This window comes from Dicentrarchus labrax, unplaced genomic scaffold (genome assembly GCF_905237075.1).
Source record: "Dicentrarchus labrax unplaced genomic scaffold, dlabrax2021, whole genome shotgun sequence".
NCBI classification, from domain to species: Eukaryota; Metazoa; Chordata; class Actinopteri; family Moronidae; genus Dicentrarchus; species Dicentrarchus labrax.
Window position 1 is genome coordinate 29,351,952 of NW_026136715.1, and position 24,381 is coordinate 29,376,332.

The 24,381-nt window shown below is 42.8% G+C and overlaps 1 protein-coding gene across 1 annotated transcript in view; it reads left to right on the plus strand.

Moving 5' to 3' along the window:
- Nucleotides 1-24,381, plus strand: part of vps13d (vacuolar protein sorting 13 homolog D) — a 112,835-nt gene that overhangs the window by 53,785 nt on the left and 34,669 nt on the right. Inside the window, 19 exon segments of the mRNA XM_051425983.1 lie at nt 460-615; nt 3,731-3,917; nt 4,217-4,291; nt 4,357-4,557; nt 9,965-10,054; nt 10,612-10,752; nt 10,899-10,949; nt 10,952-11,014; nt 12,903-12,977; nt 15,944-16,049; nt 16,745-16,897; nt 17,821-17,956; nt 18,056-18,103; nt 18,386-18,536; nt 19,409-19,625; nt 19,713-19,960; nt 20,043-20,234; nt 20,349-20,475; nt 20,646-20,788. Coding sequence (XP_051281943.1) covers nt 460-615; nt 3,731-3,917; nt 4,217-4,291; nt 4,357-4,557; nt 9,965-10,054; nt 10,612-10,752; nt 10,899-10,949; nt 10,952-11,014; nt 12,903-12,977; nt 15,944-16,049; nt 16,745-16,897; nt 17,821-17,956; nt 18,056-18,103; nt 18,386-18,536; nt 19,409-19,625; nt 19,713-19,960; nt 20,043-20,234; nt 20,349-20,475; nt 20,646-20,788 — 2,560 coding nt within the window.

Here is a 24,381-nt window from a genome sequence, read left to right on the forward strand (position 1 = left end):
CTGAGACTACCAGTATAACCACTGCTAACGTTCTTTGAACAAAGAATCCCAATCTCAAAGAGACTAATATATTAATAATATTATGAAATAACTAAATACTGCTGCTGCTACTATTATTGCTCTACTGCTACTTATAATTTGTACTGCCATTGCAAATACTATCATACCTGCCATCACTCATAACAACTCTAAATACACCTGCAAGTTTCAAGTTCAAAGTTGAACTGAACAGTTTGACAAATGTGTTTTCTTACATCTGGAGTACAAGATTCATTGGCCAGGGCATCTCTTCAGAGCTGCAGTACTTCATTACAGTACAATTTTACTTTTATCAAAAGCTCCTGCAATTTGGATTTTGCACTTGACCATATTGTGATGTCCTAGTACTATTAGCTACTACCACAATATCCAGATTGTAAATTTCTTAACTTTGATTCATCTGTATGTTGTCATTCCCAGGTGTTCTCCTGTCGGTTAGGCAGTGAGCAGGAGACAGCACTGTCCATCATCGACCCAGTCAATGTTCAGGTGGAGCTGTGTGGGAGCCCCACATACCAGAGCAGCTCAGGACTACTGGATGCCTTCAATGTGGAGGACATCCCACCGCTACTGGAGGTACAAAGTGTTCCTCCTGTTCTTAAGCCCAACATTCTGCCTGTGTGTAGGATTGGGTACTGAAACTCAACATTTTGAGAATAGATTTCCAGTCATGGAAACACCTACAAAATTAGATAGATAGATAGATCATTTATTTATCCCGAGGGAAATTCAAGTATCGTGTAGCATACAAAATACAAAACATAAATTAAACTAAAATTAAAAACCCTAACCTTAATAATAGAATTAAAAATAAAATAAAAGATAAAATAAAATAGAAAGTCTATATGTATATAATATTTAAAAAAAATTAACAGTAGCATATAAAATTAACAGTAGTGTTTACAGTAAACAGTGCAAACAGTCAACAGTGCAAATGGATGTGCAAATAATGGTAGAAATTGTCCATTGTCGGTTGTCTATTGTCCTCCCTGCCTTTACTGAGAGCTGTTGTACAGTGTGATGGCCAGGGGGACGAAAGAGTTTTTGAGTCTGTTGGTGGAGCTCGACTGAGACAGCAGTCTGCCACAGAACACACTCCTCTGCCTGGTGAAGGCGTTGTGCAGAGGGTGGTGGGCGTTGTCCAGTATGGAGAGCAGTTTGTCCAGGGTCCTTCTTTCTGCCACTGTCATCAGAGAGTCCAGCTCTGTGCCCACCACTGAGCCAGCTCTACTCACCAGTCTGTCCAGTCGACCGGCGTCTCTCCTCTTGCTGCTTCCCCCCAGCAAACCACAGCATAAAAGAGCACGCTGGCCACCACAGACTGGTAAAACATCTGCAGTAGTTTTTTGCAGATGTTGAAGGACCCCAGCCTTCTCAGGAAATACAGATAGCTCTGCCCTTTCCTGTCTAAAGTGTCCATATTTGCTGTCCAGTCCAGCCTGTCATCCAGCTGCAGCTGCTTATAGGTCCTGACCACCTCCACATCGACCCCCTCGATGGACACGGGTTGGAGATGTGGTTGTGTGAAGTCCACCACCATCTCCTTGGTTTTTGAGGTGTTCAGCTGCAGATGGTTGGACCTACACCACCTTTTGAAGTCCTCGACCAGGCTCCTGTACTCCCCCTCCCGTCCATCCTTGATACAGCCAACTATCGCAGTATCCTCCGAGTATTTCTGCATGTGGCAGAGCCCAGAGTTATACTGGAAGTCGTATGTGTACACAGTGAAAAGGATGGGAGAAAGCACAGTCCCCTGATGTGCTCCGGTGCTTCTGACCACAGTGTCTGACGTGAAGCCCTTCAGTCTGACGTTCTGTGGTCTCTCCGTGAGGTAGTCTGTAATCCATGTCACCAGGAGTGGGTCCACCCTCATCTCTGCCAGCTTGTCTCTCAGCAGGAGCGGCCGGATGGTGTTGAAGGCGCTGGAGAAATAAAAAAATGCGATTCTCACAGCGCTGCTCTTCTTGTCCAGATGAGAGTGGGCGCTATGGAGCAGACAGAGGATGGCATCCTCCACGCCCACCTTCTCCTGGTATCCAAACTGCTGTGGATCTTGTGCGTGGTGGACCTGGGGTCTAAGGACATGGAGCAGCAGCCGTTCAAAGGTCTTCATAATGTGTGACGTCAATGCTACTGGTCTGAAGTCACCCGGCTCCCTGGGGTGTTTTTTCTTAGGAACCGTGATGAGACATGAAGTCTTCCAGAGCACTGGGACCCTCCCCAGCTGTAGGCTCAGGTTGAAGACATGCTGGAGTGGCTCCCCCAGTTCAGCAGAACAGCCTTTAAGCATCCTTGGAATTACTCTGTCCGGACCCGCTGCTTTCCTTGGACTAAGCCTCCTCAGCTCTCTGCTCACGTGATCCTTGGTGATGGTGGTGGGGAGGGCGGTTGAACTGTCCATAGGTGTGGAGTTTGGGGGTGGTCTGCAGTCTGAGGTGGTAGAATTGGGGGAGGTGATGGACATGGTGGGGGTGTGAAGTGGGCTGTTGCTGGTTGTGGGAGCTGGAGTATCAAACCTGTTAAAAAAACAGGTTTAGCTGGTTTGCTCTTCCAGCATCCCCCTCTCCTGTGATGTTGCCCTTCTTCTTGCAGCCTGTGATGGTGTTCATGCCATCCCAGACCTCCCTCATGTTATTATGCTGTAGCTTCTGTTCTACCTTCCTTCTGTAGTCCTCCTTCGCCTCTCTCAGGTGGACCTCGAGTTCCCCCTGTACCTTCCCCCTTGAATGCCCTCCTCTTCCTGTTCAGGATGTCCTTGACATTACTGGTGATCCAGGGCTTGTTGTTGGGGAAGCAACGTACAGTTCTGATGTGGACCACAATGTCCATACAGAAGTTCAGGTAGTCAATAGTGCAGTGCGTGACCCCCTCGATGTCCTCACCATGTGCTTCCTGCAGGACGCTCCAGTCAGTACATTCAAAGCAGTCCCTCAGAGCCTCCGCTGCCTCAGGAGACTTCCTGTTGCCAGTAGGTGGCGCTCTCACTATATCTGAATATTGTCATGTAGACGTGTTAAGGGCGAGACTCTTATCAAACGTGTGAAGTTTCATTGAGATTGGACCATGTACACTGAAGTTGTGAGGACGTGTTCAGGGTGGGACTGTTACACAATATGTGAAGTTTATTGGAGTATTATCTGTTTTATGGCCAATCGGCGGAATTCGACACATCGTCATGGGTTCGACGTATAGTCACAAATACCACAACTTTTGATCAGCAATGTTTTTTAACTGTACTGACTCAATTATTTTCTGTCATACCCCCCCAGGGGACAGAAATTTTTTTACACCCCCCCTGAATTGAAATACCATTGAGAACCTGATAATATTTATTTATTTATCTGTACAAACCACTGTATGAGTTGCTGGCACCATACACAAGCAAGACACAAGCAAGTCTTAGATCCTTGAGTTCAGCTCATGATGAATGGGGGCAAAAACAAAAGTGTTGCGTTTATAATTTTGTTCAGTCTATTTTATCAGACTCTTTCTGCCCATATCTCTACACCTCTATTTTGTAACACAGGCTAAGTGCGTAGTTTCTAAAACCACACTGACACACCCAAGTGATTTTACTCAAACTTGACAAAATAGAACAAAAGAAGACATTACACAACTGTGTTTACTAATGAAGTGACTTTGACATGTACACTGGATTGGCCTTTTAATTGTGCCTGTGATTCTCTGGCAGATTCAGTTTCCTGCTCTGGACATCCGTCTGTCCTACAATGACATTCAGCTCTTCTTGGCCATCGCCAAGTCCATCCCTACTGCCAGCACTCCACTGCCCTCTGACTCTGACACCACCACTGCACCCCACACGGATCCCCCTGCTACACCCAAAGACATCTTCAGGCAGAAGACTGAGGCCCTTATAGGTATGTAGGCACCAGCGAATAGAGTTGTCTTTAATCTTCTATGGTTTAAAGCTGCAACAGTAATAAAGAAAAATCTACTAAAATATGACAAAAAGTTATTTTATTATTTTTTTTTAATTATAACCTACAGTAGCTTTAACTGCTTTTCCATTCCCCAAAATAATACAGGGAATACAGGTCCAGGGTTTTTGGCACATTTTTTTTCAGTGTCCACTATTACTACTGTTTAGCTAAATATACTTTTCTGGGTATTATTACTCCCAGAAAGGTATTAACAAGGTTGTGTTTGGTCTCCCCAGCGAGCCAGCTGACCCATTTACAAGACCTTGGCTTCAGGAAAGAGGACTGCAAAAGAGCCCTGATCAACTGTAAAGGTGAGTGAGACCTTTAACACTGTTATCCATACCTGTTAATAGTATAATAATAATACGTCCATCAGGCCAGCTGGACCAGGCTGCCACGTGGCTTCTGGAGAATGCTGAGAACATGGCAGGTCATCCCAGAGCCAGAGCTGACTCCAACTCCAGCAGCCACTCAGCTCCACTGTCTGGGGTGGAGGTGAAGGCTGAGAGTGTCTGCATCTGTTTTATCGATGACTGTCTGGACTGTGACATTCCACTGGCTGAGCTCACCTTCTCCAGTAAGTCTCATTTACATAAGATCCATCTGCATTGTCAAAGATATGATTAAGATTGGGGATTACTTTTTCTTATTGTGATTATGATGAAAGATTAGGCAGAGTTAAATTAGAGCTCACTGAATTAGACTGTTATTACTGTTGTGCTTATCCTTCAGCAAGTTAGCTTATATAAACCTCAGGTAGTTAAGATACATAGCCTATAACCGCAGTTTGAATTCTTCCTGCCATTGTCTTATCCTTCTCTGTCTTTCTCTCCCTGCTTTTCGTCAAACATCAAAACTTATTGGATTTCAGTGGAGTAAAAACTCAAGTATTAGACATCAAATTGTTAGTTCAGATTTATTGAAGTGGGGTTGTATGAAGTACTTTTACACAGTCAGTGTAGTACCTACAGTAGCCCCCAGTTTGGAGAAGCAGACAGTAGTACCAGCACAGAAGCTAAGCCTATTTTAGACACCTACAAAAATTAATATCAGTTTAAGTGTATCTATGTTCTCTTCAAAGCCACTTTCATGTTTTAACATGTTAATCCTGTGGATCGACCATAGACTGTATAATTAAAAATGTACGTATTCTGTGACGTCACCCATAGGTAGGTAAGTCCCGGCTAAGGGGGGAAAAAATGTGCAAAGAGGTGGAGCTGAGGTGAGCTGAATGAAGTCTGGTTGCTGAAAACAGCTGCCTGTGACGGCAGCCACTCCCATAATTAGAGAGAGAGAGAGAGAGAGAGAGAGAGAGAGCTATTTGGGATCGAGGCAGCCGCAGACCAGCAACTCTCTTGTTTTGCGAGCGGAGGTCCCTATTGTATTTGCTATGTTTCTTACCTATTATTAGGGACCGAGCACTGACAAGTGCAAGGCCCTATTGTAATCCAGCGACCGCTGGAGGTCCCTATTGTTTTTGCTCGATTTCTCCTTCTTACCTGTTATTTTTAGCCCACTTTGACTGCATTTTTGCCCCCCTGAACATATACGAACACTCAATTTTATTTGGCAAAGTTGTCATGCCTGGTGAAAATGGGGATATTCTATGCGTCGCTTTCAGGCTGGCCACTAGGTGGCGTTACTATCATAAAAAATGTGTTTAGGCTAATAACTTCTGCATAGTTTGTCGCACATTCAAAAACCTTGTATCCACACGTTGGTGAATAGAGCTGATTCTCCCCATGTAAGCCCCGCCAACTTACGCCTAGAATTTTTTTTTTCTAGAGCGCAAAATGTCCATAAACTACTTTTCCGTGTTCCTCCCATGCACTTTGTCTGATTTGCACAACATTTTTCACGTAGCATGTTGGGACCGTTCTCATAGAAAAGTAATTCAAAGAATTTTAATATTATAAAAAATAAGCACGTTATAAAATTAACACTTCCTGTGGATTTTTCGTCAAAAAAGGAAGTGGACTATTTATCCACATTGCTCTGTCCAACTGTCACCAAACTTGGGTCCATAGTTACTGATGTGTTTCTTAGGCATCGTGCACAATTTCAGGTCATTACCACAAGGTGGTGCTCTTTAAAATGAAGAAGTTTATATCTCTGCAACGGCACGTGTGATTAAAATGAAACTTTGTACGATGATTGCCCATGGCTCTCTGAGGCTCACTAAAAAGGACAAAAAAAATACGCCACTAGGTGGCGCTCTTTTGGCATGATAAATCACTGTGCGGAGACCGTAATAGTTATGAATATGAAATTCACAGGGCACGTGTAGAGTGGTGCCTGAAGCTCACATACCAAAAATCGTGTTTGTCGTGTTTGTAGCGCCCCCTACGGGATAAATAAAAAGCAGCCCCGGCGCCACGTTTCACCGGTATGTACAAAACTCGGTAGGCACGTGTAACATGCCGGGACGTACAAAAAAGCCTCTTGGACCCATACCCGAAACCCCACAGGAAGTCGGCCATTTTGATTTTGATTTTCACTTTTGGCGAACTTTTTGCATTGTATTTGAACAAACTCCTCCTAGGGAATTTATCGGATATGCTTCAAAATTTGTGAGTACAGTCAAAAAATGGTGCTAATTAAAAGTTGTGCTATTTGTGCATGTACGTTGAAGGGCGTGTCCGTGGCGTGCCGTCAAAGTTGGCCATTTTGAATTCCGTGCGCATTTTTCGGTGAATTTTTTGCCTTGTATTTGAACAAACTCTGAATTCTCACTTTGAATTCTGTGGTCATACAAACTGATTGAAAAGTTGAGCTATTTGTGACTGTACATCAAACCGGATGCCAGTGACAAATTGTCGATTTCAGCAGATTCGACTTAAAATAGTACTCACAACTTCAGTATGCAATGTCCAGTCTCCAATAAACTTTATATATTCTGAAACAGTTTTACCCTGAACACGTCCTCATAACTTCAGCGTACGTGGTCCAATCTCAATGAAACTTCATGTGTTTGATAACACATGAAGTTTTGTGTTTGATAACACTCTCGCCTTGAACACATGACAACATTCAGACATAGTGATAGCGCCACCTACTGGCAACAGGAAGTAAGCGCTGCGTGGCTATTTTGAGCTAATATACGTGAGATTTGTTGTGGTCCGCAGCACTCCCCGAGTTGCGTGGAGTGCGAGGTCCTGCCCAACGCTGCTTGCAGCTTCAAATATTATTATTATTAGGGACCGAGCACTGACAAAAGTGTAAGGACCCTCTTGTTTCACTAGGAATTATTTATTATTAGGGACCGAGCACTGACCAACAGTGCAAGGACCTATTGTAATTCAAGGAATTATTATTATTATTAGGGACCGAGCAAGCGACCGCTGGAGGTCCCTATTGTATTTGCTATGTTTCTTATTATTCTTACCTATTATTATTTTTAGCGCGTTTGACTGTGTTTTTAACCCCCTGTCGGCCATTTTGATTTTGATTTTCACTTTCGGCGAACTTTTCGCGTTGTTTTTGAACGAACTCCTCCTAGGGCAGTGATTCTCAAAGTTTTTTGGTCATTTCCCCACTCCGGACAAGGGGGGAATTTTCAAGCCACTCCTGCCCCCATCGCCCCAACATTCCTGTTACACTTGGTGTCGCCCCCGGGGGTGATCGGTCTAATAAGCGGCAACACACAGCTAGGGCTGGGCGATAAATCGATTTCATCGATAAATTCGAATTCGTAGTTAAACACGATTTATTTTTAGTTAAAATCGCTTTTCTCTTGAACTTCCACAACACCGGCACTCCCTTTGGGCTCCCGTAGGTCAGAGTGCGCTGACCCCTCCCCCCGCCTCTCCACAGGTAAACACAACATGGCAGCAAGCCATGATGAGTTCGTCCCCAAAAAAGGCACAGTGTCGTCGGTTGTTTGGAACTGGTTTGGTTTTGTGGCGTCCGACAGCGAACAAACCACGACCCACTGCAAAGTTTGTTTGAAAGCTGTTGCAACCAAAGGTAGCAGTACGGCGAGTGGGAGACATGTTGCTCTCTGCGAGATATACAGGACTGCAGCCCACAAACACCCGCTAAAAAACAGTCTACACTAAAATCGATTAAAATCGTAAATCGGGTTTGGTGTGAAAAAATCGGAGATTTTATTTTTAAGCCATATCACCCAGCCCTACACACAGCTATAAGGACGGTTTGCTCTCACACGCGCTGCATTTATAGTCACACAAACACACAACACACACACACACTCACTCTCTAGTCCAGATTCCGGGAGATTGGATCTCATTTGCGGGCGTCAAGGAGCCGCTATCAATATGCGGGAGACTCCCGGAACTTCCGGGACAGTTGGGGTGTCTGGATAAAGATATAAAGGCATAGACGGCGTTTCATTAGTCGTTTAACATGCCCTCGTTCAACATGTCCTTGTTCACTTGCCCTCGGGGGAATCCCCGCCACCATCATAAGTGTCGTTCCAATTGTCTGGAAAACTTTAGTGAACTTGGTGAGATGGACCCTCAGAGGCTGAGGGAGCGAGTGAACAACGATGGTCACTCCGAGGTGGATATCACCCACAATGCATTGCAGTTTACGTCATATAACGCCGACAGCTGCCAATGAGTAGACTCCAAGGCCAAGTGCATATCATTTAAATCCCCCGCTCCTCCCCCGCCCACTTTCCCTCCGCGCTCCAAGTGGCCTCCATGCGACGTATGCTGTTACGTCATACCAAGGACTGAGGGTAAGTGAACGAGGGGAAGTGGAACTACTAATGAAACGCAGCCATAAAAAGGAAATTTCCTCCCGTTTGGCGCGCCCCACCTGTCACGTCTCTATTCCCCACCAGTGGGGCGTGCCCCACACTTTGAGAACCGCGGTCCTAGGGAATTCATCGGATGTGCTTCAAAATCGGTCTGTACAGTTGTGCTATTTGTGCACGTACGTTGAAGGGCGTGTCCATGGCGTGCCGTCAAAGTTGGCCATTTTGAATTCTGTGGTCATTTTCGGTGAATTTTTCGCCTTGTATTTGAACTCCTCCTCCTAGGGAATTCATCGGATATGCTTCAAAATTGGTCAGTACAGTCAAACTATGTTGCTGATTAAAAGTTGTGCTATTTGTGACTGTACGTTGAAGGGTGTGTCTGTGGCGTGCTGTCAAAGTTGGCCATTTTGAATTTTTCAGCCATTTTCTGCAATTTTTTGCCTTGTATATGAACAAACTCCTCCCAGGCAATTTATCGGACCAACATCAAAATTGGTCAGTACAGTTAAAAAATGTTGCTGATTAAAAGTTGTGCTATTTGTGACTGTACCTTGAACAGCGTGCCCATGGTGTTGCATTGAATTTCGACGATTCGCCATGAAATAGATGGTACTCATAACTTCAGTGTACAATGTCTAATCTCCACTAAAATTCACATATTCTGTAACAGTCCCACCCTGTGTACATGTCCCCATAACTTCAGTGTACATGGTCCAATCTCAATGAAACTTCACGTTTGATAAGAGTCCCGACCTGAACACATCTACATGACAATATTCAGTAATAGTGATAGATAATTTTTATACTTTACTGTATATCTTCCAGCAGATTGACCAGATCCAGCTAAAATCCTGTCAGAACTCCTGACGACGATGACATCGTGTGAATCTTAACAATAAGCAAAATGTCTTAGCCACGCCCCCCAGAAAGCCCATAACTCAAAGTCCTGCCCTGAACACATCTACATGACAATATTCAGATACAATGATAGCACCACCTACTGCCAACAGGAAATAAGCGCTGCGTGGCAATTTTGATCTGATTGAAGTGAAATTTTCCTGTTGTGGTCCGCACATGTTACGACGGCACGTGACACAGCCGCAGCACACCCCGAGCTGCGTGGAGTGTGAGGTCCCGCCCAACGCTGCTTGCATCTTTAATAATAATTATTATTTAATGAGTAAATAATTACACATCCAGGATGTTGAGGATGAACATCTTGTATCTTAACTTGAGATCTGCACACTGTTTGTTATTGCAGGGCTTTATGTGCTGCAGCGCATTGGTTCCACCCAGGAAGGCAACGCCAGTTTCACTCTGTCTGGAGACTACTATAACAGAGAGCTGTCAGGTAATTATACTTGAAATCATCAGATTTCCACACAGTCAGGGAAAGTGTGTGTCCTGCTCATAGTATAAAATCTCAGCCCACCACGGAGCGTTTCTCCGCAGTAGAGGAGGTTGAACCCCCATCTGGTTCAAATGCCGCTGCCCCGCTGTCCAGTGTCACGCTGCCCTACCTAACTATCTCTATCTAACTATCTCTTCTCCACTTCCATTACAGTTAGTTTTGTGGTTTGTGGTCATTTTGAGACTGAGTTTGTAAAGTTTACAGCCTACCATGCTGTCGCTCTGTGTAAAATGGATGTACAGTGCAGTTTCCACTGACATAATGTGAATTGACTCGGGCTCTTCTCCACTGATGAGTCGAATCATTGAGTTTTGGAGGCAGCTCTGTTATCGGTGTGTTCTACACCAAAGTGCAGAGCAAGTGAGATGATTTTATCTACAAATTGATTAGACCTCTAAGCAAACTGGATCAACAGATGGGATGTTGCTGTTTATGAATGACAAAACATATCTCAGTTTAAAGCCACAGGGTGGTAATCTTTATCATGTGTGTACCAGGCTGGGAGCCCTTCATCGAGCCCTGGCCTTGCTTCTTGTCCTGGCAGCAGCAGGCTGCTGGCCGTCTCCACCCTCCGCGTCTCAAGATGGGGATTCGAGCCAAGCAGAGACTAGACATCAACATCACTTCTGTCCTGTTGGGTGAGTGCAGAAACAAACATGCACAGATTGTTCACACAGTGTTCAGACAGATAACTCAGCACCAGTTGGTGCTAGTTTCCAGTCGCAGTGTTAGACTTGTCCCAAAAGCCAGAAACATTGAACATGTTTTTATCTGGTCCTTCCAGAACAATACAACACCACCAAGAGCTCCTGGATAGCTGACTACTGTAATGAACAGACCCCCCAGTCTCCCCCCTGCCCTGGATGGGCTCATCAGTCGACCCACCTAGCTGTGGACAGAGTGAGTGCCAGCTACACACAGTACCACAAACATCTTCACAAAAATAAAAATATTAATTAAATAAAAAATATTTGCTGTTGTCCTACCAGAGCTTGTCAGAATTAACATGCTAAAATGGCTACACAATCTGCACGACAGTTCCACCCTTAGAATTTGCACAATTAACTACATACTGAAGAAAGTATGATGTGATCTTAGGTCAGTTATTTGTGTATCTACCATGTCAAAGGACACTAAAATAGATTGTTGCCAAAGTAAATTATAAGTCTAGATTATTGTAGACATTCATCAACAAATCTCACATGGTGAGCCAAACCAACAGTGAATGTATCTATATGGGCTTAAAGTCAAGTATTACATTCTGTGTCAAATTAGATAAATGTTTTTGTTTACATTTTGTTCAGATCTTATATATTTACTATTTGACACCAAATAATATATTTTGAAAAAAAAATGTTTGCTGAAATGAGCAACGCAACGTTTTGAGATGCGAAAATCGGGACTAATTTCAACCTTGGCTTGTCATGCTCGCCATATCTCAGATTCTGATGATGTTGGAGCCATTTAAATTTGGCACAATCAACACACAATCAATCACTCTAAAAATATGACATCTTTTATTTTATTTATTTAACCAGGAAGTCCCTTGAGATTGAAATCTCCTAGAGAGACCTGGCCAAGAAAGCACACCAGTTACAATTTAAATAGAAATAAAAACACCGTCTACAGGGAAAACTCACACACAAGGAAAGGACCAAATCCATTCATCATTAATATGCAGTATGTTTTGCTAATTATTTCAAGTCCAAGGAGGAAAGGAAGAGAAAGCTTTTTTCCCTAACTCAGTGAAAACCCTTTACCCCTGGTAGAAAAACTTGAAGAATGCTGGACTTTTAAGTCAGGAGATTACATTCAGTTTAGAGGGAGTTTATTCAGCATGGCCTTGTACACAAAAATATACAAAATAAATTGTTTACTTAGATTTAGTGATGGTGGCCAGTCCAACCAAATCATAAAGTTTACAATGATGAATACAGGAACCAATTTATAAAACGTACAGCACCGTGATACACAGAACCTAAAAACATCACCACAGTCCAAAACAATTAAAAAGGTTAGTAAAGGTAGCTTGCACAAATTATTTCATGGCTAACATGTTAAAACAAGCCTTATTTCGGAAATAAGGCCTTATTATACATCTGCTTGTGCCTTTCAAACCTTTAACAAATTTCATCGCTTTGGGTCGCCAAAGCTTCACAGATCTTAAGGGGTGTAATAAAACTTAAAATTACGCGGCATAAAAATATTTTACAGAATTTATTTCTTAATGTAAAAGAGGATATACATAAAGTTTGAACAAAACCGCTATCTGTTTTGACATAGAATGACCCATACATTTGGTTCTGATATTTTCATGGGATTTTTTGATAATAAGAAAAACATAGAATAACACCAGTTAACCTGAAAGCAGCTTGTTTAGAGTTGGTGGGGCTTTGGTTGGTCACTTTGGTTGTCTGCTTTCATCCTGTGAGAAACTTGGTTGATAGGTTGCTCTATTCTGAAGAGCTGTTGGCAGAACAGGAAGTTTTTCTGCCTTTTATAATGCTTAGTTCATTAGCTAAGAAGTGCTAATGACATAACTAGCACTCATCAGCCAAGTTCTTCTGGTCCCTCAGTTGAATGGGAAATGACTTGTCATATGTTGGTTGTTGTTCTGAACACGTGAATAGAAATGAAGCATGAATTGCACTGGTCATAAACGTATTGATTTGCAGAGTGCTGATTGCCAACATGGAGTACGGAATGAGGATGATGAAACTCTAACCCTCTTGTGTGTTCCCTCTGCATGTGTTTCTGTTGTGCAGTAACTGTCTCTCTCTACTATCAGGTGCTCCTCTTGCTCACCTTAGAACTAGGAGCACAGCCAGCTTGACCTGCCTCGAGCAGCAGATTCACTCCAGAGGTACAGTTCAGAGTTTAGTTACCCAGACAGTCTCCCTCAGCAGCACACTCCGTATCCAAGCTCTGATTCACTCATTATCAATTGTTTCCAATAGGTGCTTAGACATCCTGCAGTGTTGTGAGGCAAAATAGCTAGTAGCAATTGTTCAAAAATGATCACAGTACAAATTATAACTAATATCCGTATGAGAACTGTTGTGTGGGGCGGCCCTGTGGCTTACGGCACTGACCATAAACGTCCCATGAACCCTAACCCTTTGTTGCGTGTCATTCTCTCACCCCCTTGTTTCTCTCTACTGTTGCTCCTGTTGGTTTAAAATGGGCAACAAATATCCTGTAAAAGATATTCTTATTACATTTTCAGCCTCTGAGTGAACACAAATAAGCAACAAGAAAATAAAAATAGAATTTGCAGTAATATTTGCGGCTCCTTTGATTGTGGCTCTTGATAATAATAATAATGCATAAACCTCTGTGTAAGACAGAATAAACATCAATCATCACTATGTACAACATGTAATTTCTGCCATAAGGGGGTACAATAACAAAACAGTTTGATGACGCAATGAAGTAGTGTGGGATCATGTGAGTTGTTATATTCACCTGCATTGCTGTCATTGCTGTCAGCTTCTCCCAGTTAGGATTCCTTCGGTGTTCGTGGTTCAGAAGGTTTCTACTGGGAGCCTAATTATCCACAGAGGTCTCCTCCTCTCCAAAACAAATCGCTAAAACTCTGAATAAAGCAGTTCCACCTTAAAAATGACTGTTTCTCCCACTCTGTTGGGCAGACAAAGGACTTCCCGGTGGGCCTGTGAGCTGAGCTGCTGCTAACGTTGGCTCAGCTCGGATGGTAAAAATGTGCCTTCAAACTGGATAAAAAGTCAATGTATGACAGCTTCTGGCAGACAACCACAACCCTGATGCATGCACAAAGGGGATATGACGTCATTGACCAATTAAGTTTACATTTTCTGGAACACTCTAGACCACAAAAAATCTGTGAAATTTGCAAACATCTTAAACAGATAATGTGTTATTAGATTGTGTCTCTCACCTTATGTTTTTATATACTGTCCCTCCAATGGTGTCACAGTATTCGACTGATCCACAGGTAGCAGCACCATGTGCAATATGCCAACAAGGACAGATGCAGTCGTGAGTTGTGTCAGCATTTTAAGTGTAGACCACCACACACATTGTTTGGGACCGATTAGACTATGTACACTCAAGTTACAAGTCCACACACGTCGTTCAATGAAAACTTAAGTTTTTGATTGCTTTCCATCGCAAATAGTTTATAATGACGAAATTTGAAATGGATTTGAGCAATTCATAAGTGTTTAAACTGATAAAAATTACTACTTAATTAAAAATGGCCAACCTCCTGATGGGTTTTGGATATAGCTCCAACAGGCTTTTAACATACATCTGCATACCGATTTTCATACATACTGTATATGATGCTACTTAGGGGGGGCTGTCAAGCCATTTTGCCACACCCACATGCAAGATCCATATGACACCGCCACCGCTGCATTTTCGTCCAGGGCCAGTGGATTTTTGCAAATGCCATTAGGAGCACCAAGGAGAGCCAGAAGAACCTGATTTTTTCACAGATTATCTGTCTTATGTACTACTGTCAGGATATAGTGAAAGTTTGATAAATATATAGTAAATATGATAAAAAAAAAAGTTATTTTTAAGTTCCCTACTGAAGCTTTAAAATCTGTCTTATTAGATATAATTATGATCGGTGCCTGTCCTGTCTTTCCTCCTCTTATGAAATTTCTTTTTGCCTGAGCAGCATGACATGGTTTGCACAGCACGGCCAGTATTTGAGAATCCATTGTGAAAATTCACTACATTTTGGCACAGTAGTCTTCTGTGTAGACTGTTGTACATTGTGTAGGATAGAGAAGTGTTCTGTAGTTCATTTGATTATCCTCCATTATCCAGTTTGGGCAGTTTCTTTGTCTCCTGTACTTTTTAATACTACCAGGCCCAGGGTTCCCACGCATCCTGGAAAATGATTTGTTTAAAACAGTGGGAACCCTGACTACTTTGGGTATATAAATAAATAATTTTTGTTTTGACATCTGATAAATATAAACTAAAGGGTAAATCTAAAAAAATTCAATGACTGCTGGACACTGAGGTTAAATTTGTTGCAGTCATATGCTAAATGGTTAGTTGGCCAAAGAGTAAATTTGTAATTGTTCATTTGTTTTGGGGTTTTTTTTTTTTTTTAAATACTCATTTACTGTAGAGTTTTCTGGCGTTTGGTAACATTTCGAAATCTTGTATACAATAATAATAATACAGTGTGATGGTAAGTATAAAGCCACATGGTTTACTTTCACTGAAATCTATGGAAATCATGTTTGATATACAGATTGCTTTTGTTTGTGTGCTTTTAGTTTCCACATCACTGTATGTTCATACGTAGAATGTGAAAAAAATGGCAATAAGCCAAGCCAATTATAACTGTTGTTATATATAAAAAGTTATAATTGCAGATTTACAAAAAGAAGTATGATTTTTCATTTCTAAAGAAGTTGCCTTTTTTAAAGGGGTTCTCCAGAGATTTCTATAAAGTTTGGGGCACATTTGAAAAAAAAATCAAAGCAACAGAAATGCACCTAAAAGCGTCTTTTCTCAACCCCAGTTCATGTAGACTGAGATAAATCACGCCCTATGATATCATCAGGAGTGTCTCCAGAGCCACAGAAGTACTATTCAGCTGTTTTTTACAGGCTGACTAGTTGTCCCTATGAGTACTAAGGGAAATCTTTTTGTGTAAAATTGGTGGAGCGCCCCTTTAAAGGAAAGACTTTCAAGGCATCTGTGCCGGCTGCTTTTTAAGTATCAGAGACCAAGAAGAAAGCAAGTGCATGACTGTTATAGTTAAACAAACACTACTAAAGTAAGTACACTCGTCTCTGATCCGGTCTTCATTTCTGTTTCCAGCTGATGTTAAGCTGTCCAAGAGGAGGCAGCCATTCGTGGCCTACGCTCTCCGCAACCACACAGGATGCACGATGTGGTTTGCCACCCTGACTACAACCCCCACAAGGTACGTGGAGACATAACCATAACTGTGTATGGCACCGTAAATACATGTACTACAAACTGGAGATACAGCATGTTTGGCAGATTTGAAGGAATAACTATATTTGCAAGTAGTGCCCTGTGCTCCCAAAAAAAACAGTAGATGGTAATATATTGTATAATGAAGAAAACATTTTTTTGAAGAAAACATTTTTTCCACATTTGGTATGACAGTACCAAATGCATTCCAAATTTGGTCACATATGAAATATATTCTTGTGAGCTCAGAGCAAATGCCAAATTTGGTGAGACTTGAACAATGTGGCCCAGGACGCTTTATCGTCTACACTACAAAAGATATGTGATCAAATGCGTCGCAAACTACCTCTGCAAGTGGTTTGAGTGATTGGTTAGCAGTGCATTTTAATGCCCATTTACACTTGTATTCAGAGCTGTCCTCTTCTGATCTGATCCCCCAAGACACATGTCAGGCTCATAGATCACTGGATCAGCACTGCATACTAATATGTTAGTGTACATGTGACAGTGGTGATAGTTAGTTTGTCTGTTAAAGACAGTACTATTTCTTGTGTGACGATGTGTAAAGAAATGTAAATTCATATTTAACTTTAGAGTGGAGGGGTTCTCTCCTGCTGACCAATAGTTTCAGCGTCAGTGAGAAACTGTCTCCAGGTAAATCTATTCATATGCTCCCCACAGGGTGGCGCTGTCTCACAGCAGCAGTGCAGACTCCATCTCAGACATCCACGGTCCAGGAGCTGATGACACTCACAATGTCAGCCAGTGGAGAGAGGTGCTGCCTGGGGAGGAGATTCCCTTTGAGTTTGAAGCCCGCGAGAAGCTCCGCCACCGGTATAGCTCTGATTCACATTCACAGCACATGTGGATTTTGTCCAGTGAATATGAAAGTGTTTATGATACTGGTGACTGGTTTGGCCATCATTCTTTCTGTCTGAAAACATTTCACTGCACGCTGGAACTTAATGATACTCGGGTTCTCCATCCTGTCAGATTTGTCTTAAAATGTGATAAATCGGCTTGATTGCTGGGGTTTGGTGACCTGCCAACTTTGATAACAATTGATTGACAATTGATTGACGGTGAAGACCTGAACACAATCTATATTCACAGAGCTTTTACTATCTGATAAACAGCCTCGTCCTGCATTAAATTATAAGAAGAATACATGATATAGAGAATTGCATAAAAAGTTCCTAAAATTTCTATATCTATAATCTGCTCAAAAATCATACAAATCTCTGGTTTTACACAAACTTCCTACAGTTACTATGTTCACTGTTTGGGTTCATTGTACAGTTTATCTGTTCTCTACTGTTATTGTTATTGTTGAATATAATATGAAATATCCATACAGTATATTTCACTTAACTATATTATATTCATATTCATATTCAGTTATTGTTGTTAAGTACTATGCAGTGCTTTTGTCTGTGTATAAATGATGGTAAATGGTAAATGGACCTGTACTTGTATAGCGCCTTTCTAGTCTTCCGACCACTCAAAGCGCTTTTAGACTACGTGCCACATTCACCCTTTTACACACATTCACTCAGTGATGCTATGCATCGGGAGCAATTTGGGGTTCAGTTCTTGCTCAAGGATACTTCGACATGTGGCAGGAGGACCTGGGGATCGATCCAACAACCTTCCGATTAGGGGACGACCTGCTCTGCCTCTGAGCTACAGCATGATGGAGTTTTTTTGGTACATTGTAGTTGTGTATCACTGATCCTGTGATCCCTCCTCCTCTGCAGACACACTCATGAGCTGAAGCTGCACCAGCTGCTGGTTCGGGTGTGTGGATGGGAGCAGGTTAAGCCGGTGTCTGTGGACAAAGTGGGCGTTTTCTTCCGTTACGCAGCTGCAGACAGAAACAACTCTTCCAACACTGTGAGAATAAGTCAAAACCTCCAAAGTCATGTTTACAATGTTTCTGACAAATTGGCCAAGAGTTTGAGTTAAATCTTTCCTATTTCTTTACTCCCACAGGTTGGCAGTCCTATCAGCAGGACCAACATCATCCACCCTCATGTTTATGTAAGTCTGGCAAGTTTCAATGGCTAATGCCAATATTTAGAGAGCAGGGTGATCGATGGCAGATATATAATGCCGATATCAAAACAAAGAAAAGTCATGGCTGCGTATTTAGTTTGAAACTCAACTGCAGATCTTTTCAGCCGCAAGCAGAAATCTACATACATACAGACACATGGTCAAATTTAGTTTATTATAAGGCTCCACAGCTTATTCCTCCGCTGCAGAGTGGTCAAATGTCCCGATGGTGACTTGTTTTGTGTGTGAATCCCTTTGGCCCCTCAGTTTTCGGCCCTGCCTCCGGTCAGAGTGGTCTTCTCCATCACAATGGAGGGCAGTGCAAGGAAGGTCATTACTGTCCGCTCAGCCCTCATGGTGAAGAACCGGCTAGATGTCCCTATGGAGGTCAGACTCGACAGCCCCTCTGCTCCTGACAGTAAGACACTGCTCCTCTTTTTTTTTTCTGTTCACTGTTTACTAAATTAAATAATCATACAAACCTGTGCAACCAAGATTGTCTGATATACCGTTCTGATTTTATTTTATTCTGATCATTTAAAAGACCAGTGTGTAAGATTTAGAGAACTCTATAGAATGTTGTCTGTGCATCGTTGAGTGAATGTGAATGAATGAGTTTCTGTCCAATTTACCATCGCTCTGTGAAACGGTGAATGTGGCATGTTGTGTAAAAGCGCTTTGAGTGTTTGGAATTGTTATTTTTAGGGCTCTAGCAACTGACTGTGCGAAGGCCCTATTGTATCTGTAAGGATTCTTATTTAAGTAACAAATTAATCGCATTTTTGGAGGCTTTCCCATGCTCAAAACTCTCAGGCACATGTCAATCGTGGTGCAAAAACAAATTATTTTCTAGGGGTCCACTATGAGCATGGCAAAATGGCACCTCAGGGGCCCATAAACTGTACCACCAGGGGCCCCATTCACCGATATGCATAAAAATTGGCATACGCGTAGATCTTATCCTGACGCACAAAAAAGCCACTGGGTGCCATTTCATAAACCCAACAGGAAGTCGGCCATTTTGGATTTAGCAGCCGTTTTTTAAAAAGGATGTTGCTAATTAAAAGTTGTGCAATTTGTGACTGTACGTTGAAGGGCGTGTCTGTAGCGTGCCATCAAATTTGGCCAGCTTGAATCAAATCTCAAGCTGTGATGCGGTGTTTGACCGCCGTGCAGGCCCAGACGTAGGTTGATGGCGAGGTCCCGCTTTAATTTTATTTATATTTTTTCAACCCTTAATTAAGGTCCTGTGTTATTTTAATGAAGCCAACTGTGTCCCTGTGTTAACAGAACCAGTAATGTTGCCTCCCATACTGCCTGGCCAGGCCTTGGCAGTCCCCCTTCACCTGACATCATGGCGGCTGCAGGCTCGGCCCAAAGGCCTAGGCTTGTTCTTCTGTAAGGTTCCCATCCACTGGACCAGCGTGGAGCGACCCGGAGAGATCAGCAGCAGTAAGAGGGAGTGTCAGTCAGCAGACTTTGACGACAACCTCAAGCGGAACTTCAGGTAGATACAGTCGGTCAGAAATCCTGTTCTTGGTTCTAGTCTTCCTCACATCTGGTACCGTTCTCCTCATATGTCTGCATCTTACAGGTTTTGTGTGGTCATCAAGAAGGAGAATTACCCCGAGCAGCAGCCTGCCAAGAGGGTTTCTGGCAGTGCCAAGCAGATCTACCGACAGCCAGGCCACACCATCTATCTGCTGCCCACCATGGTACTGGCCAACCTGCTACCCTGTGATCTCAACTACTACATCAAAGGAACGTCCATTAAAGGCTCGCTGAGACCAGGGAAAGAGGCCGTGCTCCATGCTGCTGACACCTCGCAGAACATGGAGCTAGGTCAGGACTGTCACTGGCTGCTGTTCATTTCCTAAACCTTTTCCTTCCTCTCACTCCTGGTGTAATGATGTGTGTCTTTCAGGAGTCCTACTTGAGAACTTCCCTGTGTGCAAAGAGCTGCTGATTCCCCCAGGAACTCAGAACTACGTGGTACGCATGAGGCTATATGATACCAACAAACATCTGCTTTGCCTCACTATTCGCATCATCCTGCGAGCACAAGGGGCACTGAAGATCCTGATTTCGGCCCCCTACTGGCTTATCAACAAGACCGGTAATGTTTTCTTTGTTGTTAAACAAAAGTTGTGCAGATTCTACAATTACAAAAACAATCCAATCAGAACAAGCTTCTTAATTATTATTCCCTAAAGCCATATTCCTCCCTCAGGTCTGCCATTAATTTTCCGTCAGGACAATGGCAAATCTGATGCAGCAGGACAGTTTGAGGAGCATGAGTTGGCCCGAAGCCTAAGTCCATTACTGTTCTGCTACACTGACAAGGAGCAGCCTGCTATGTAAGTGTGTGTCAAAAAGCTGGGACCTCATTTATAAAACTCCATCCTAAAACACTGCATACTCACAAACCTCAGAATCTACATATGCAAGAAAATATTCATAAAACCAGGCAGTGCACACCTCTAGGTAGTTCTCAGTATTACATTCCATTTATCCAAATCAATCCCAGGTGCACGATGCGGATTGGGAAAGGGATCCACCCAGATGGAGTTCCAGGCTGGTGCCAGGGCTTCTCCCTGGATGGAGGGAGTGGAGTCAGGGCAGTGAAGGTCATTCAGCACGGGAACAGGCCTGGCCTCATCTACAACATAGGCAAGTTGGTACAGTCACAATCAGAATTAATGGAGAGCACTAACTGAACTAGTTTCTGGATTGTGTATTACACATCATTAAATCAAGACACAGAAGTGTGGTCCGATCCAACAGACAAGTTGCTCAAATTGCTGAAAAAGTTCATGCTGGTTCTGATAGAAATGTGTCAGAATTCAATTCAGAGAGAGAGAGAGAGAGAGAGAGAGAGAGAGAGAGAGAGAGAGAGAGAGAGAGAGAGAAGATGTAGCAACAACTATACTATTGGGAGTGACTGATAATGATGAACATGAAGAAGATGATGACGTCGACGACATCAACGATGGGGGACAATGAGCAGTGACCATAGAAATGATAGTATCTTTAGTAAAAATAATAATAGTAATAATTAAAGCTGCAAGCAGCGTCACGTGCCGTCGTAACACGTACGGACCACAACATGAAAATCTCACGTAAATCAGCTCAAAATCACCACGCAGCGCTTACTTCCTGTTGCCAGTAGGTGGCGCTATCACTATGTCTGAATGTTGTCATGTAGACATGTTCAAGGTGAGACTGTTATCAAACACGTGAAGTTTCATTGAGATTGGACCACGTACGCTGAAGTTATGAGGACGTGTTCAGGGCAAAACTGTTTCAGAATATATTAAGTTTATTGGAGATTGTACATTGCACACTGAAGTTATGAGCACTATTTTATGGCAAATCTGCTGCGTGCAAGTTGTCACTGGCACGCACAGTCACAAATAGCTCAACTTTTCAATCAGTTTGTATGACGACAGAATTCAAAGTGGCCAACTTTGACCTCACGCCACAGACAGTTCAACGTACAGTCTCAAATAGCACAACTTTTAATCGGCACCATTTTTTGACTGTACTGACCAATTTTGAAGTAGATCCGATAAATTCCCTAGGAGGAGTTCGTTCAAATACAACACAAAAAATCACAAAATTGAGCACGGAATTCAAAACGGCTGACTTTGATGCCACGCCACGGACACGCCCTTTAATGTACATTCACAAATAGCACAACTTTTAATCAGCAATGTTTTTTGACTGTACTGACCAATTTTGAAGCAGATACGATAAATTCTCTAGGAGGAGTTTGTTCAAATACAAGGCAAAAAGAAGCTGGAAGACTGAGTAATGCCGGAAATGGTATCACAGTTTGACATTCGATTCAACCTGGCCAACTTTGAGAGCATGCCACGGACATGCCCTTTAATGTACATGCACAAATAGCACAACTTTTAATCAGAACCATTTTTTGACTGTACTCACAAATTTTGAAGCAGATCCGATAAATTCCCTAGGAGGAGTTCGTTCAAATACAACGCGAAAAGTTCGCCAGAAGTGAAACTTTAAATCAAAATGGCCGACTTCCTGTGGGGTTTCGGGTATGGGTCCAAGAGGCTTTTTTGTACGTCCTGGCATGTTACACGTGCCTACCGAGTTTCGTACATATTGGTGAAACGTGGCGCCGGGGCTGCTGTTTTTATATCCTGTAGGGGAGCGCTACACACACGACAAACACGATTTTTGGTATGTGAGCTTCAGGCACTACTCTACACGTGCCCTGTGAATTTCATATTCATAACTATTATGGTCTCCGCACAGTGATTTATCATGCCAAAAGAGCGCCACCTAGGGGCGTATTTTTTTAGAAGATAGAATATCAAATTTTTCACCAGGCCTAACAACTTTGCCAAATAAAATTGAGTTTTCGTATATGTTCAGGGGGGGGAAAACGCAATCAAAGTTCCTAAAAATAATAATAATAATAATAGGTAAGAAATCGAGCAAAAACAATAGGGACCTCCAGCGGTTGCTGGCTCAGTCCCTAATAATAATAATAATAATAATAATTAAAGCTGCAAGCAGCGTTGAGCGGGACCTCGCACCCCACCCAACTTGGGGCATGCTGCGGCCGCATCGCGTGCCGTCGTAACACTTGGGGACCACAACATGAAAATGTCACGTAAATCAGCTCAAAATCGCCACACAGCGCTTACCACCTGTTGCCGGAAGGTGGCGCTATCACTATGTCTTAATATTGTCATGTAGACAAGTTCAGGGCGGGACTGTTGTAACACACGTGAAGTTTCATTGAGATTGGACCACGTACGCTGAAGTGATGAGGACGTGTTCAGGGCGAGACTGTTACAGAATATATGAAGTTCACTGGAGATTGGACATTGCACACTGAAGTTATGAGTGGCATTTCATGGCGAATCCGCTGAATTTGACAAGTCGTCACTGGCACGGTCATTTCACGTAACGCAGCACAAAATCGCCATGCAGCGCTTACCACCTGTTGCCAGAAGGTGGCGCTATCACTATGTCTAAATATTGTCATGTAGACAAGTTCAGGGTGGGACTGTTGTCAAACACGTGAAGTTTCATTGAGATTGGATCATGTACGCTGAAGTTATGAGGACGTGTTCAGGGTGGGACTGTACACTGAAGTTGAGTACTATCTGTTTATGGTGAATGGTCGAAATTCAACGCAACGCCACGGGTACGCCGTTTGACGGAATGTCGCAAATAGCACAACTTTTAATCATGAATGTCTTTAGATTGCGCTGATTAAATTGGAAGTTGATCCGATAAATTCCCTAGGAGGAGTTCGTTCAAATAAAACGCGAAAAGTTCACCGAAAGTGAAACTTTAAATCAAAATGGCCGACTTCCTGTGGGGTTTCGGGTATGAGTCCAAGAGGCTTTTTTGTACGTCCTGGCATGTTACACGTGCCTACCGAGTTTCATACATATCGGTGAAATGTGGCACTGGGGCTGCTGTTTTTTTATCCTGTAGGGGGCGCTACACACACGACAAACACGATTTTTGGTATGTGAATTTCCGGCACTACTCTACATGTGCCCTGTGAATTTCATATTCATAACTATTACGGTCTCCGCACAGTGATTTATCCTGCCACCAGAGCGCCACCCAGTGGCCTGATTTTTTTTCCTTTTTTGGTGAGCCTCAGGGAGCCATGGGCAAGCATCCTACCAAGTTTCATTTTAATCACACGTGCCGTTGCAGAGATATAAACTTCTTCATTTTAAAGAGCGCCACCTAGTGGTAATGGTCTGAAATTGTGCACGGTGCCTAAGGAGGACATGTGGAACTATGCACCCAAGTTTGGTGTCAATCGAACATACCAATGTTAAGAAATGGTCCTCTTCCTTTTTTGACGAAAAATCCACAGGAAGTGCTAATTTTATAGCGTGCTTATTGTTTGAAATTTCAAAAATGTTAAAATTACTTTTTTTGCCAGGGCGGTCCCCAGGTGCTAGGTGAAAAAATGTGTGTTAATCGGACAAAGCGTGTCGGAGGAACACGAAAAAGTAGTTTAAGGACATTTCGTGCTCTAACAAAAAAAAATTCTAGGCGGAAGTGGGCGGGGCCTATATGGAGGGATTCAGCTCCATTCACCGAACGCGTGGATACCAGTTTTTTGAATGTGCGACAAACTATGCAGAAGTTATTAGCCTAAACGCATTTTTTATGATAGTAGCGCCACCTACTGGCCAACCCAAAAGCGACGCATAGAATATAAAATTTTTCACCAGGCCTGACCACTTTGCCAAATA